General features: G+C 43.6%; 1 protein-coding gene across 2 annotated transcripts; it reads left to right on the top strand.

Moving 5' to 3' along the window:
• Positions 1 to 1474: 1474 nt before the first annotated feature.
• LAMTOR3 (late endosomal/lysosomal adaptor, MAPK and MTOR activator 3) lies at positions 1475 to 14969 on the top strand. Of its 2 annotated transcripts, XM_069976793.1 has the most exons (8): positions 1498 to 1545; positions 3490 to 3535; positions 4184 to 4218; positions 6522 to 6556; positions 9051 to 9109; positions 10403 to 10536; positions 11913 to 11976; positions 13997 to 14969. In XM_069976793.1, the coding sequence occupies exons 3-8, from the start codon at positions 4210 to 4212 to the stop codon at positions 14068 to 14070; spliced, it is 375 nt and encodes a 124-aa protein (XP_069832894.1). In that variant the 5' UTR covers positions 1498 to 1545; positions 3490 to 3535; positions 4184 to 4209; the 3' UTR covers positions 14071 to 14969. The 2 variants fall into 2 exon arrangements, with proteins under 2 accessions (XP_069832893.1, XP_069832894.1); XM_069976792.1 differs by lacking the exon at positions 3490 to 3535 and having other exon boundaries at positions 1475 to 1545.
• The last annotated feature ends 1108 nt before the right edge of the window (positions 14970 to 16077 follow it).

Here is a 16077-nt window from a genome sequence, read left to right as displayed (position 1 = left end):
GGCTGCCGGGAGTCAAATTCCGTATGTTTGGTTTCAGAGAGCGTTGCTGAACCTGAACGGTTGGGCAAGTTTGCACAACACTAAGAGATACTTCCCTACTCCGCCCTGTGTCTCTCCGGCTGTGGCAAAATGGCATCTTTCTTCATCTCCTGAGAACTGCACATTGGGGACACTGCTCTAGGGGCTTATGTTTGCTTCCTCCTTTTCACCTGATGCACTACAGGCTCCATGTGCATAGAGAATATTGGGGCAGACAGATCATGCCACCATAGCCTGTGAGGGTACGCTTTATAATGACTGTAGCTTTTCTGGTACCTACACAGAACCAGTACTCTGTGGCTGCCATGTCATGTACATTTACCGCTTTATTTGCATGTTACCATAATAAGGAGTTTTCCCATAGGTCATTGTTACACAGTGCCAGCCGCCATAATCTCTTTTTGGGGAGTTGCTGAGGTCTGGGGGGGGGGGGGGGGTCCCCCTCCCCATGGTGGTTTTTAAAGTTACAATAAACTTTTTGATATTTTTCATATATTGGAGTGCGTCATCCTATTTCTTTCTCTCTGTATTTATTGACTATTATGGCTGCCTGTGGTTGTTCTGCACTGGTCCTAGTTGTGCCCACTGACTTTGGGCCCTTATTTTTACAGTGTGTGAACATAGCCTTTTCTGTGTTTTTAATCCACTCCTGGTTTTGATTATAAAATACTGAGCAAAAATACTGTGTGTGAACATAGCCTTATACTTTTAGGCTATGTTCACACCTTGTAAGAGACCCGGCCGGTGTCAGAAAAGATAGTAACAGCCGGATGATCTTTACAGCCGCTTAATTTGGATGCGGGTGCATCCGAACTCCCCACTGCACACAATGGAGCGTGCGGCCGGAGCCGCACTCTCTATTGTGTGCACTGACAGGGTCTTCTGTGCCCGCTATTCAATGAATAGGGGCCACAGAAAACTGACATCGCGGCGGCACAAGGGAGTGAATACATTCCTGCCGGGATTCCCTCAGCACAGCGTAAGTTACGTACTAATCACGGCCGTTGTTACTGCGGAACATACGTTGTGTGAACATGGCCTTATAGTTACTGTCACAGCTGTCCCTCTCAGCACTGGGTAACATCCGGCAGGTAAGAGTTAATGTTATATAAAGAATATATGGTCACGTGTGTGTACTCCACACTCAGTGACAGGAAATACTTTTTGGTCCGTATTTTGGCGCGTGTTATGTGCCAAAAATGCGGCCCGATGGGTTTTACAGATCGCAGTGCCCACTGGGAAACCACGGCGTGTGCACGCAGCCTAATAGCAGGAGACAGGCCGTGACGGGGATAATACGGGCACTAATATAACGTCCGTGCTGAGGGGGCGGGGGCTGTATAGGCAGCTGATAGCGAGAGACGGAACACTGATCTGACGTCACTCAGCCCCGCCCACACACCGCGCCCTAGTCACGCGACTCAACAACCGGAAGACGAGCGGGTCATGTGACAGCGACTTCCTCTCAGCTGACAGCACTGGAGACAGTAGTGGAGGAAGCTGGAGGTGAGTTACTGGGGGAAGCGTTTTGTCTGTACTTCTACTTACTGGTATAGAGACAAGCAGAGTATATTACAGTACACGTGACTTGGACGGACACGGTGTATCGCTTCTCTGTAGTATACAGACGATAGAACCATGTGTGTTCACTTCTTCGTGTGACTGCTGAGACTTGTGGTGCCCATGGTGCACCTCCCTTCTGTATAACTTCCAGCCCATACTAATAGTGTGTGGCTTATGTTAGCCTGTGGCTCTCCAGCTGGTATGATGGTTGTGCTCCAGCTGCTGAGCCACAGGTTGGGTAGAGCCCATAATGTATGACTGCCAGAAGACCTGCAGTGACATCACATGGCATCAAAAGTCACACAACAAATAAGTCCCTCCAATAACCTCATTGCTTATAGAGATCAATGCACTACTCATGTACTGCATTGATCCCTTAGATCAGCACTCGATTGCTACAGCCTGCTCTCAGCAGACTTTATTAAAGGGGTTATGCAGCGCTACAAAAACATGGCTGCTTTTCCCCCTTTCTTGTCTCCAGTGCAGGTGTGGTTTGCAATTAAGCTCCATTTACTTCAATGGAGGTGAGTTTGAAACATTACCCAATCTGGAGACAACAGAGGAGGAAAAGTGGCCATGTTTTTGTAGCGCTGGATAACCCCTTTAATTGCCAAACCCTGGCAGTTATAGAGGTTGTGGGCTGTTCTTACAATGGACAGTTTCAGGCGATGCACCAAATCCTACCACTGCGGCACTAATGACAGGCAGTCAAACTTGACAGTGGTATTTAAAAAAGTTAAAGGAGAAGTCCAGCCAAAATTTTTATTAAAGTATTGTATTGCCCCCCAAAAGTTATACAAATCACCAATATACACTTATTACGGGAAATGCTTATAAAGTGCTTTTTTCCCTGCACTTACTACTGCATCAAGGCTTCACTTCCTGGATAACATGGTGATGTCACTTCCTGGATAATGTGGTGATGTCACGACCCAACTCCCAGAGCTGTGCGGGCTGTGGCTGCTGGAGAGGATGATGGCAGAAGGACACTGAGGGACACAGGGCACTGGAGAGACACTGAGCATCCCTCTGCTATCATTCTCTCCAACAGCCGCACAGCTCTGGGAGTCGGGTCGTGACTAGTGATGAGCGGACTGCGCTCTTATTATCATGCCTGTGATCCTGGCAGCATATTCCCGGGAGCGCAACTATGCGGCCGGGATCACAGGCATGCCGATAGAGCAAACTGCTTTTGGACCAAAAGTCTGAAAGGTTCGCTAATCTCTAGTCGTGACATCACCATGTTATCCAGGAAGTGACATCACCATGTTATCCAGGAAGTGACATCACCATGTTATCCAGGAAGTGACATCACCATGTTATCCAGGAAGTGAAGCCTTAGCAGTAATAAGTGCAGGGAAAAAAGCACTTTATAAGCATTTCCTATAATAAGTGTATATTGGTGATTTGTATAACTTTTGGGGGACAATACATTACTTTAATAAAAATTTTGCACCACACTATAATAGCTGACAGAGACCACTCCTTGTCGGCTATTAGCCGCAGCCCTCTACTGCTAAGAGATGCCAGGAGTATAGAGAGGGCTTGAATCATGAGCCCTCTCCATACCTTCTTGCCAACACTATAACATACATGTACGTCATGTGTCATTCAATTGTCACTGTCGTTATAACTTTCTAGATCAATAGTAGATGTGATATAAAGCATGTTTGCAATTTAAAACACAGCTATACTTACTTGTATCCAGGTCCAGTTTCCTCACAACAGCTTTTTACTCTTTTTGCTGGTTGAAAAAAAAGAAACTAAACACATATAGTCTTGGCCAGTACAGAGAGTCACAGATCAATGTTTCCGTCAATCAAATGACTGCCTTCTCTGTTAGGGGCAGATGACTGAGACTTCATGAGTTTTTTTTTTTTTAATCAGCACAAGACTAAAAATCTGCCTTTAGGAGACTGGACCTGGATTTCTGGTAAGTTCAGCTTTGTTTTAAAACATGATAACTAAATAAAGAAATAAATAATGTAAATTGCAAACTTGCTTTATATCACTACTGATTTACATTTTGAAAGTTATAACAGTGACACTTTTTGGGGTTAATGTTTTAAATAAGTGCTCCTTGAAGGCGACTGCAGTGGAGAGAGGAAGGAAAACATAGGGAGAGATTTATCAAACATGGTATAAAGTGAAACTGGCTCAGTTGCCCCTAGCAACCAATCAGATTCCACCTTTCATTCCTCACAGACTCTTTGGAAAATGATAGGTGGAATCTGATTGGTTGCTAGGGGCAACTGGGCCAGTTTCACTTTACACCATGTTTGATAAATCTCCCCCATGGTTTTTTCATGTTGAACAGATGCCTGATCATAGTAGTGAGGTTTATTAATTATTAAACCAATTTCCTGGTGTAAAAAGCTGCAAAGTCCCTTTCTGTATTTTCACTAACCTTTTGTAACATTTTACTTCTTTCTCTTCTGGAGACAAACCTTTTTTTTTTTCCTCTAACAAGCATAAAGAAAGTCTGCCAAGCTCCCTGGAGTGTAGTGTAGCTTATGTGTCTGGTAGTTCTGCGGTCTATTTGGTTCCATTATTACCAATACCCAATTTCTGTTCTCTGTAGGTCCCTGGTGACTGTGTAGAGAAAACATGGCTGAGGTAAGGAACCAGTCTGTGCATCATTATAATCTTGTGTTATTGTTTCATCTGCAGTCTAACCTCATGTTAATGTGAATGTGGGTCAAACGTGCATTATTGGGGTTTTCTGGGACTTTTTACTATTTGTGGCCAATCCTTAGAGTTGGTTTCCAATATCAGATAGTTAGGGTGATGGCAGGAAGCCGTGTGTCAATCAGCTTTTTGCCAGAGCTGTGGCACCCTCAAATACACAGTAAGGCCATGTTCACACAATGTATATTTTCGTAAAAGTATGGCCGTTGTTGCCGATTGCAACAATGGCCGTGATTAATACGGAACTATACGTTGCGTTGAGGGAGACAATGTGAATTGGCACAGAGGCCATTTTTCTTCACTTCCTGGATTTCTATCAGCTAACAGTAGGGGAGAACCAAACAGATACGGTAATACATTGTATAGACACATCTATATAACTTTTAATGTACTTTTAATCGAAAAAACGTTTCCTTATGTGGAGTTCCCCTTTAACCTCTTAAGGACCCATGACGTCTGGTACGTCATGGATCACTGTCACTTAAGGACCCATGACGTACCGGTACGCGGGTCCTTTAAGAGGGCACCGCGGACCGGCCGCATGCGATCGGGAGAGATGGCCTGCAGAAATACACTGCAGGCCATCTCTCCCTGTCGGCATGGGGGATTGTTAACCCCCCCCATGCCGACGATCGCCGCTATTGGCTTATCAGTTCAGATCAGCCAATAGCGGCGATCGGAACCTTTCCGGGCCATCGGTAACCCGATGACCCAGAAAAAAATGGCGGTCGGTGCTGTCCGAGGACGGCATGAAATTTTTCACTTTCACGTCACATTGTTCCACATTTGTGCCCATCACCAGTGGGGTCCATATCCTCATTACACCCCTTGTTAGATTCCTTGAGGGGTGTAGTTTCCAGAATGGGGTCACTTGTGGGGGGTTTCCAGTGTTTTGGCAGCACGAGGGCTCTGTAAATGCGACGTGGCCCTTGAAATCCATTCCAGTGAAATCCAGCTTCCAAAAGCCAATTGGCGCTCCTTCCCTTTGGAGGCTCGTCCTGCGCCCGCTTGGCACTTTATGTCCACATTTGGGGTATTTCCGTACTCGGGAGAAACTGCGCTACATGTTTTGTGCTTTTTTTTTCCTTTTATCCCTTTGTGAAAATGAAAAATTGAAGGCTAGAACAACATTTTAGTGTAAAAAATACTTTTGTCTTTTTTCACGCCACATTGTTCGGAAAATCTGTGAAGCACCTGTGGGGTCCAGATGCTCACCGCACCCCTAGTTACATTCCTTGAGGGGTGTAGTTTTCTAAATGGTGTCCCTTTAGGGGTGTTTTTTTAGGTTTTGGCACCCCAGAGCCTCTGCCAACCTGAAGTGGTACGGTCAGAAATGACCAAATATAACGGAGCCATTGAAATTCACTAGGCGCTCCCTTATATCTGAGGCTTGTGGTTGCGTCAAATAGCGCAATAGGGCCACATATGGGGTATTTCTATAAACTGCAGAAACGGGGCAATAAATATTGGGGTGCATTTCTCTGGTAATAGGTTCATAATTATGAAAAATATTGGATTACAAAAAAATTTCTGCACAGAAAATTAAAATTTTCAAATTTCTTACACACTTAGCATTTATTTCTGTGACTCCCCTAAAGGGTTAAAACACTTTCTGGATATGCTTTTGCAGAGTTTGGGGGGTGCAGTTTCTGAAATGGGGTGCTTTGTGGGGCTTTCTAACACACAGTCCCCTCAAATACACTTTGAACCTGAACAGGTCCCTAAAAATATCTGATTTTGAAATTTTACTGAAAATTTGAAAATTTGCTGCTAATGTTTTACACTTTCTATTGTCTAAAAAAAATGAAAGATAGTTTAATAAATGCCGCCAACATAAAGTAGACATGTTGCTAATGCTATTTAATATATAATTTATGTGGTATAACCATTTTCTGTATAAGCAGAAAAGTTTTAAAGCTGGAAAAATGCATTTCTTCACAATTTTTCACGCTATTTTGGGTTTTTTCATAAAGATTCGTTATTAGTATCGACTCCAATTTACTAGAAATGTGAAGTACAATATGTCACGAGAAAACAATCTCAGAATCGTCCGGATAGGTAAAAGCATCCCGAAGTTATTAATGAATAAAGTCATACACAGGTCATATTCATAAAATTTGCTCCAGTCCTTAAGGCCATTTCAGGCCCGGTCCTTAAGGGGTTAAGCCTACCGCCCTATTCTTGATTGCCAGTTTTCAGTGGTCATACTGATCTGCTTTTTCTTTTCCTAGGACTTAAGGCGGTTCCTGTACAAAAAGCTTCCAAGGTACTTTATTTTTCTTGTTTATATGTGACTTGTCTAGCTGTCCCTTGAACATTTGTGCATTGGTGTATTAGGCTACTCTAAGGTCTCTATAAATAAAACCCCAAAAATATAAATCTGACTAGTCATACATGTACGACCACTCTGCAGTGAAATAGCAGGAGTTAAGGAAAGCTTATGGAATTCCCCTGTAACTGAGATTTTATAGGGGTAGTTCAGCAAAAAAAATTCTTTCAAATCAGCTGGTGCCAGAAATTGCCAGAGATTTGTATTTGACTCCTTTTTAAATATATCAAGTATCCCAGTACTTATCAGCTACTGTATGTCCTGCAGGAAGTGGTGTATTCTTTCCAGTCTGGAAAGCAGGAGAGGTTTTCTATGGGGATTTGCAGCTGCTCTGGAAGTTTTTGACATGGACAGAGGTGGCAGCAGAGAGCACTGTGTCAGACTAGAAATAATACACCACTTCCTGCAGGACATACAGCAGCCGATAAGTAATGGAAGAATGAATATTTTTTAATAGAAAAAAAATTACAGATCTCTGTCACTTTCTGGCACCAGTTGATTTGAAACTATTTTTTTTTTTTGGCTCAATTACCCCTTTAATAGAATGCAAGTGTATGGGGTGCATTGCCCTTTATAGTGGCTTTACACTGACTTTGGTCAGTATTTTTAGCCAAAACCAGGAATGAAACCCACACATAGAAATGTGCAAATGAGTTCCAGTATGAGGAGAAATACTGCCTACCATACTATGAGGGGACAGTTTACAAGCATATCATATGCTGGTGTTATTGAAATTCTGAGCTCACTTAATCGCGATCACACTTCTGCCCATCATAAACCCCTGCAACATTTAACTGTGCTCCTGTCACTTTCCTTGACTACTGTAGGTCTCTTACTTACCTCTCTGCAGTCAGCTCTGCGATCTTCTAATAGAGTCACAGGCAGACTGTATGTGAAGTATGGCAGATAACACTGATCAAATATAACAATAGTGTTCCCATGCGGTGAACGATGTTTAAAATAAAAAAAGCACCAAAATTGCTGAATTTTTTAAATTACATTGTAGATCAGAAAAGACAATAATAAAAAGTGATCCCAAAACATATAATCTATACACATATGGTACCAATAAAAACTAGAGATCGTGGTGTAAAAAATAAGACCCAAACAGCCCTGTTAAAAAAATAAAAAAGCTATGGCTCTTAAAAGGCGAGGAGGAAAAAAGCAAAATTCTTAATAAAAAATTGGGGGATAATAGCTGCGAACTAGTGTAGATTTCCGCCACAATTTATTATATCTCTCTGCACGGCTGGTTGGGGTGTCACTTTTTGCACCATGATCTCTAGTTTTTATTAATATCATATTGGTGTAACAAAATTTTTGATCGCTCTTTATAAAAAAAAAAAAAAAAAGTTCTGATATATAATTTAATACAATCAGCAATCCTGGTGCGTTTTTTTTTTTTTTTTTTTTCTTTCCGTTTACGTCGTTCACCGTGCGGGAACAATAATGTTATATTTTAATAGATCGGACAATTCTGCACTTTTAGGCTGGGTTCACACTACTTATATTTCAGTCAGTATTGTGGTCCTCAAATTGCAACCAAAACCAGGAGTGGATTGAAAACACAGAAAGGCTCTTTTCACACAATGCTGAAATTGAGTGGATGGCCGCCATATAACAGTAAATAACGGCCATTATTTCAATATAACAGCCGTTGTTTTAAAATAACAGCAAATATTTGCCATTATATGGCGGCCATCCACTCAATTACAACATTGTGTGAACAGATCCTTTCTGTGTTTTCAATCCACTCCTGGTTTTGGTTGCAATTTGAGGACCACAATACTGACTGAAATATACGTAGTGTGAACTCAGCTTTAAGCAGATTGTCAGGGGTTTGCCTTATACGCCGGAAAATGTTAACCCATGCCTGAATGCAGCCCTGCTGCAATCAGGCAGGGGTTAACTGCAGCTAAATTAAAAAAACAAAACAAAAAAACATTTAACTCACCTGGGGCCGTTCCTGGCCTCAGCGCGCCTCCCGTACCGTTCCCGTTGCAGGCAGTGTGACGTATACTACCTGTGCCGGAGACGGAGATCACTGAACTTCTCCCGGGCAGCCAAGGTGAGTTAACTGTTTTTTTTTTTTTTTATAGTGGTCGCCCCATACAGTGGGGATGGGGCCATTTTTGAGCCCCCTACTGTTTGGGCGACCATACCCGGTGTATAAGACAACCCCCGACTTGTAAGTTTTACTGACGGGAAGGGGTTAATGAGTTCCCCCTATGTGAGGAAGGAAAGCAATGTACAACGTTGTCATAGGGGTCTTGTGTGGATTCATGTTCTTTCTTATACAGATGTCTACCTGTGGGCTCACTGGGAATATAGTTCTAACATTATAGATTGTGCAGAGGGAGGCAGAGAAGTTTATATTGTGTATCATTTATATGAAATAATGTCACCTACTTTTTGATTGTCTTTTTGATAGTGTTGAAGGACTCCATGCCATAGTAGTGTCAGACAGAGATGGCGTGCCAGTGATTAAAGGTAACTCGCCCTAAAATCCTAATTTACATGTTTTCATTTCCATCTTCAAGTCCCAGTATCAGAGAGCTGATGTAGCACTGCATAGTGGCCACCTATGTATTACATGGACAGCTGAGGTTATTGCATAACCACTTAACTCTTAACCCTCTGTGGGCTGGGCTCTCTGCACCTGACCCACTAAGTGTAAAAACCAATTAAACACATTTACATTGTTCCCTATGGGAAAAAAACAGCTTGGTTCTTGAACTGCTCGGTTCTGGAACAGCCTTCCAGAACGGATTATGCTTTAGAACAGAGGTATAACTGTATTGTGGTATTACAACTTGGCTCCATTCATGTCAATGGAACTGAGCTTAAAGGGGTGCTCCAGCGTGGGGGCACTTTTTTGGGGGGACCGGGGAGGAGGTGGCTGAAATAAAAGACGTCCACTTACCTCCCCGGTTCCAGAGGCGGGTCCCGCATCACGGCGCTCCGGAGCCCGGTTTCCCGGCCGCTTCCTGGTTTCTGACGCCGCCCGAGACGATACGTCTCAGGGTCGCTCAGCCACTCAGTGAAGGAGGCGGGATCCGTTTGAAGTCCGCTCGGATCCTGCCTCCTTCACTGAGTGGCTGAGCGGCCCTGAGATGTAGCGTCTCGGGCGGCGTCAGACACCCGGAAGCGGCCGGGCACCGGAGCGCCGTGATGCGGGACCCGCCGCTGGAACCGGGGAGGTAAGTGGATGTCTTTTATTTCAGCCACCTCCTCCCTGGTCCCCCCAAAAAAGTGCCCCCACGCTGGATAACCCCTTTAAATAGCACATACCATCTGGGGACAAGAGTGGAACTGTTTCTGGAAGAAATTGGCCATGTTTTTTCTAATCTTGAATATCGCTTTTAAAGAGACCTTAACAGGAGGGCGTCTCCCTCCTATTTCAGGAGTAAATTATAAAGGGATTGTCCGTCAAGGACTCATTTGTGCTCTGTGCACGGGGAAGTGGTGAGTGAAAAGAATAACGTACACCTGCCTCCCAGGCTCCCGTGCCGCCACCTGTACTATGCTGCTTCGTGTCCCGTTGTGCATCAGTGACATTGCAGGTATATTCAGCTATTTAGTGGCTTTAGCATTGTCTCGTCTCAGCCTTCTCAATGAAGACTAGAGCAGCATACTAGGGCGTGGGAGCCGTGGAGCTAAGTGTATATTATTCTCCCACCCCCCCCAGACATAGGTTTTATCACATCTTGAAAGTGACTTATAGGAATATTCTGATTCAGGCACTGTTTTCCTCATTGTTGCCTTTGGTTTCTTTGTGATCAGTTGCTAATGAGAATTCCCCTGAACATGCCCTGCGGCCGTCTTTCCTCTCCACGTTTGCTTTGGCCACTGACCAGGGAGGCAAGCTGGGACTGTCCAAAAACAAGAGCATCATCTGTTACTACAACACATATCAGGTAGGTGAGGTTGGAGAGGTGGCACTACTAATGCAAAGTGGAGGACACACTTGCATCAACCAGACTCCTGTCCCCAATTTCCTAAAGTCCTTCAAGACCGCAATATAACCTTAATTTTTCCTCTACCTTGATTTTAATATATATGGGGGGAGATTTATCAGACATGGTGTAAAGTGAAACTGGCTCAGTTGCCCCTAGCAACCAATCAGATTGCACTTTTAATTCCCCACAGACTCTTTGGAAAATGAAAGGTGGAATCTGATTGGTTGCTAGGGGCGAATGAGCCAGTTCTACTTTACACCATGTTTGATAGATCTCCCTCATAGTGTTGAGTGGACTTTCCGATCTGTTTGGGTTCATCCGTGTTCTCCGACCCCAAATGCTAGACATTTGACTCCCGACGGATGGAGAAGTTGGATCTTGCCCTAGGGCTGCCAGGTAAACATGGATATGGCCTATAGCTGCATCCATGTTTTCCAGGAGTCTCTAGGGAGCAGCCAACTTCTGCAGCTGCCAGGAGTCATATGCCCAGCATTCATGGTGGGAATTAAAATGATTGAACCTTCCATTGTGCAATAAATCATTATTTAGATAGAATGAAAGTCCTCTTCAAGTATCCTGGAAATGTTAAAGGACAAGTGCCATGAAAAACTTTTTCCCAGTAATTTAAGCACATTACAAAGTTATATAACTCTGTAATGTGCTTCAATCATCTATCTGCCCCCCTTCCCTGTCTTTTCCCCCCTCCACCCCCCACCAGGAAGTGTCCTGACTCACACAGACCTGATTACTGTCGTCACCGTCACCAAGCTCTTCTCTCAGCTCCTTCTCCTGTTACACCAGCCTCCCCCCTCCCCTGCCTTGTCAGGTGACAGGCTTGCTCAGCTCCCATTAGCAAGCCATCACTTGTCACTTCTCACTTGCTTATCTTCCCTCTGACTGACTCCGGCACATAGGCAGCTCCCCCTCCCCTCATCCCCTCTCTCCTGCTGCCCTGGACTCAGTGAAGGAGTCATGTCACTAGAGAAGATAAGCTGAGCAAGCAGAGTCACCTGACAAGGAGGGGAGGGGGAGGCTGGTGTAACAGGACCTAGAGCAGCCCTCCTGCTGATGACTCATCCTCACAAGAAGGAGCTGCCTGGTGAAGGTGACGACAGTAATCAGGTCTGTGTGAGATAGGACACTTCCTGGTGGGGGGTGGAGGGGGGAAAAGACAGGGAAGGGGGGCAGATAGGTGATTGAAGCATATTACAGAGTTATATAACTTTGTAATGTGCTTCAATTACTGGGAAAAAGTTTTTCATGGCACTTGTCCTTTAAGGTCCACAGTATTACTTTCTAACTATTTTCTTGTAAATTATTGATTTGTGTTTCAGGTTGTCCAGTTCAACAGATTGCCATTAGTTGTAAGCTTCATAGCCAGCAGCAATGCCAATACAGGTGGGTGTTTGTTCTTTACATTTGCTTATCTTGCACCCATCTGTACAGATGACAAGTAGAGATGAGCGTATCTCAGGCTCGGGACCATCTGAACCCAAACGCTCAACCTGTGGAAAAAGTGTTAAAGGGGTTATCCAGTGTGGGGGCACTTTTTCGGTGGGGACCGGGGAGGAGGTGGCTGAAATAAAAGACGTCCACTCACCTCCCTGGTTCCAGCAGCGGGTCACTCATAGCGGCGCTCCGGTCCCCGATTCCCGGACGCTTCCTGGTGTCTGACGCGGCCCGAGACGCTACGTCTCAGGGCCGCTTAGCCACTCAGTGAAGGAGGCGGGATCCGTTTGAAGTCCGCTCTGATCCCGTCTCGGGCGGCGTCAGACACCAGGAAGCGGCCGGGGACCGGAGCACCGCGATGAGTGACCCGCCGCTGGAACCAGGGAGGTGAGTGGATGTCTTTTATTTCAGCCACCTCCTCCCGGGTCCCCCCCAGAAAGTGCCCCCATGCTGGAGCACCCCTTTAACCTCTGAGCCACTTTGTGATGTCTAGATGGCTGGGTTAGATCATCTCCAAAATAGTAGGTATTGTGGGAAGTCCCAAGTTGGAACAAGCATAGTCATGGGTGGATCATCTCCAAACCATGACACATACCATAGGGGTCCATGCCTTGACAAGGGAGAACCTTTCATTTAAAAAAAAAATATATATATTTTATTTTACAAACGTGCACTGTATTTTACATGGTAAGGCCTCTCTCCCCGCTTCGCTTCACTTTCAGAATGCTCCTGGGCTGGATGGAGATGGGGAGAGAGGCACCACAGACCTATGGCACTGATGCTCTAGGGCACTGCCCCGCCGCATTGATAAAAGTGTTTTTCTTCTAATTACCGGGGAAGGCGTGGGGAGCTCTACAACGCTGTGCTGCCTGTTCGGAGACTGCATATTAACCACTTTGTGTCAGCAATCTGTATATATACGTTCCCACTGCACATACCCAACGCAGTAGGAATGTATATTTACATTCCTTACTGAGGGGCTGTAGATGTGTGTGGGACCGCTGCAGTGATAGCAGCTGGCTGTCATTAACCCCTTAAAAGCCACGATCTATAGCAATCGCGGTGTTTAGGGTACTCAGGGACAGGACAAGCCCTTGTCACTAAGTGATCAGGAGGGTCCCGATCGCTTGTACGGCGGGGGTAAGTCACTTACCAACGTCCTGTCTGATTGGCGTTCTATGTATAGAGGCTTCTCTCAGGCAGGCTCTGTACATAGATCGTTTATAACACTGATCTATGCTATGCTATGGAATAGCATAGATTAGTATATGCAATCTATTGATGTTACATGTTTTAAAGTGAAAAAAGTGTGATGAAAAAAGTTTTTAAAAGTAGGAAAAAAAAACCTTATACCCCCCCCCCCATAAAAGTTTAATATACCTCCTTGCCCATTATAAAAATAAAAATATATATTTTTTAAATAAACATATTGCATATCGTAGTGTGCGGAATTGCCCCGTCTCTTAAAATATAACATTATTGTTCACACGGTGAACGGCTGAAAGGAAAAAAAAAACCCACCAGGATGGCAAAAATATATATCTGAAAAAAATATATAAAAAGCGATCAACATTTTGCTGTTACACCAATATGATATTAATAAAAATTAGAGATCATGGTGCAAAAAATGACACCCCAACCAGCCCTGTAGGTGGAAAAATAAAAGCGCTATGGCTCTAGAAGGCGGGGAGGAACATTGCTTTAATTTCATTAATGCAATGGATTAGTGGGCTCGCTCCTGAAAGGGTTAAAAATAAAATATTTTTATCAGGGAATTGATATAATTTCTACTTTTAGCCTTAGGAGTATGTTACACAGGGCTTGGGAGCATTTCCTATTTCTTAAAACAGAGTAAAGGTGGTGGTTGTAGTAGCTTGTAGTCTGTCAGTAGACTGAAGATGTCTTAGAAAATGATTGAACATGGATGTAAATATATGGGATCATATATACCTTCTTTTTTTTCTTCTAGGTCTAATACTTAGTTTAGAAAAAGAGCTTGGTCCCCTGTTTGAGGAGCTGCGGCAAGTGGTGGAGAATTCTTGATCTTTGTGATCCTCAAACATTAATCATGAACTTTCCAAAGCAATCGGATGCTTAGCACATGATGTAGTTCCTTCAGTGCCCTGAATTATCTCCCTTTCTGCTATAGAAATGAAAGACATCTGTACTTGTATCAGGTGTATGTCTGACTTTCATATTCACCCAGAAGAAAGAGCTACGCTCTGTTTAGGACATGTGTGTAGTTGTGGTTACACTGGGCGATTCACCGACTAATTCCTTGCATAGCAAGACAAAATGTATGTTGGTAAGAGACTTTTAAAGGGGTACTCTTTTTCTTTCAAATCAACTGGTTTCAGAAAGTTATATAGATTTGTAATTTACTTCTATTTAAATATCTCAAGTCTATTCATACTTATCAGCTGCTGTATGTCCTGCAGGAAGTGGCGTATTCTTTTCATTCTGAAGAGCAGGAGAGGTTTTCTATGGGGATTTGCTGCTGCCCTGGACAGTTCATGACATGGACAGAGGTGGCAGCAGAGAGCACTGTGTCAGACTGGAAATAATACACCACTTGCAGGAAGTAGTGTATTCTCTGTATGTCTCTGTGACATCTCTGTCCCAGAAAGGACCTGTCCAGAGCAGCGTTAAATCCCCATAGAAAACCTCTCTTGCTCTGGACCGTTTTTGTCTTGGATGGGGTGGCACTGTCAGACTGAAAAGAAAACACCACTGCCTGCAGAGCATTTAGCAGCTGATAAGTATGGGAAGACTTGAGATTTTGAAATAGAAGAAATTGACAAATCCATATAATTTTCTGAAACCAGTCGATCTGAAAAAAAATAAAATAAATTTTACTAGGGTACCCCCTCAAGTGCATCGGTTGTTTTCTTTGTTTGCTTTTGCTATCCAAAACCACATTAAACTTTAACTCTAAGATTGGACCTGCCGTACGTTCAGATATTTTGTGAACAGATGCTGTAATGAGATGCAATATCCTTTTGAAAGTTGCTAAGAAAGTTTAATTTGATCCCTTTTTAAAGGGATATTCTCATCTCACAAAGTTATCCTCTAACCAAAGAAAATGGGGTAACAAGCTGATGAGCAGGGTTTCATACTCTAGGATCAGCTTGTTGGGATAACTTCTTTAGATGGGATTTCCCCTATGTTATTTGAGATTTATCAGTGGTAGGTGATTTCTGTACACAAAATGCTGCTGGATATTTCAGCTGACATGTAAACGTGTATAAATGTATAAAGAAAAAGAGAGAGTTTGAAAGTTGGGGTTGTACGCTGGTCTTTGTGTTGGAGGAGAGTCTAGCTATGTTCACACAATTTCAAAAACCGAGAAAAGGCGTCCGTTATTGCTGCGATTTAATTGACTTCAGTGCAATACATTGAAGTCAAGGGAATGACGGACGTCCAATGCACACGGGGAAATTTATCAAACATGGTGTAAAGTGAAACTGGCTCAGTTGCCCCTAGCAACCAATCAGATTCCACTTTCCTCACAGACGCTTTGGAAAATTAAAGGTGGAATCTGAGCCAGTTTTACTTTACACCATGTTTGCTAAATCTCCCCCACAGTGTATAAAATAACAGACATTATCTGTGCAGACGTCAAAATAGTGATTATGCCAATTATTTTCGGATGCTTATCGCAAACAACGAGTATTTTTTTGTTGTTGTTCACACACAATTTTTCGTTTTCCAGTGTCCTTTTAACCATTTTTACTATTAAATTCAATGGACTTTTTAATTAAACACACACCCAAAGGGCAATTAGTCCACCTGAAATAGAATAAAGTACCAACAGCCGTCACTGCACTGATGGGCAGCCAGACAGCTAAATGACGGCCGTCATTTTAGACTCAAAATGAGGGTTAGCCGGATAACCCCTTTAACATGCAGCTAAGTTCATATACCAGTAGGAATGCTCCTTTCTCCACTAGATGTCAGCACTAGACCATTGTAAAACCCTTCTTTTTCTGCAGTCACCCTATAGAAATCTCAGCTTATAGTTCTGTAATGCACTAACAAATAAAGTTGCAC

The sequence above is a fragment of the Dendropsophus ebraccatus genome, chromosome 7, assembly GCF_027789765.1.
Source record: "Dendropsophus ebraccatus isolate aDenEbr1 chromosome 7, aDenEbr1.pat, whole genome shotgun sequence".
Lineage (NCBI taxonomy): Eukaryota > Metazoa > Chordata > Amphibia > Anura > Hylidae > Dendropsophus > Dendropsophus ebraccatus.
Note: the sequence above shows the minus strand (reverse complement) of the source record. Positions and strands in the feature narration are given on the sequence as shown.

Bases quoted from the DNA above. Each gene is read 5' to 3' on its own strand.
- LAMTOR3 (XM_069976792.1), top strand. The intron at 6,557-9,050 runs GTACTTTATTTT...TCTTTTTGATAG, and splicing joins CTGTACAAAAAGCTTCCAAG to TGTTGAAGGACTCCATGCCA. The intron at 11,977-13,996 runs GTGGGTGTTTGT...TTTTTCTTCTAG, and splicing joins CAGCAGCAATGCCAATACAG to GTCTAATACTTAGTTTAGAA.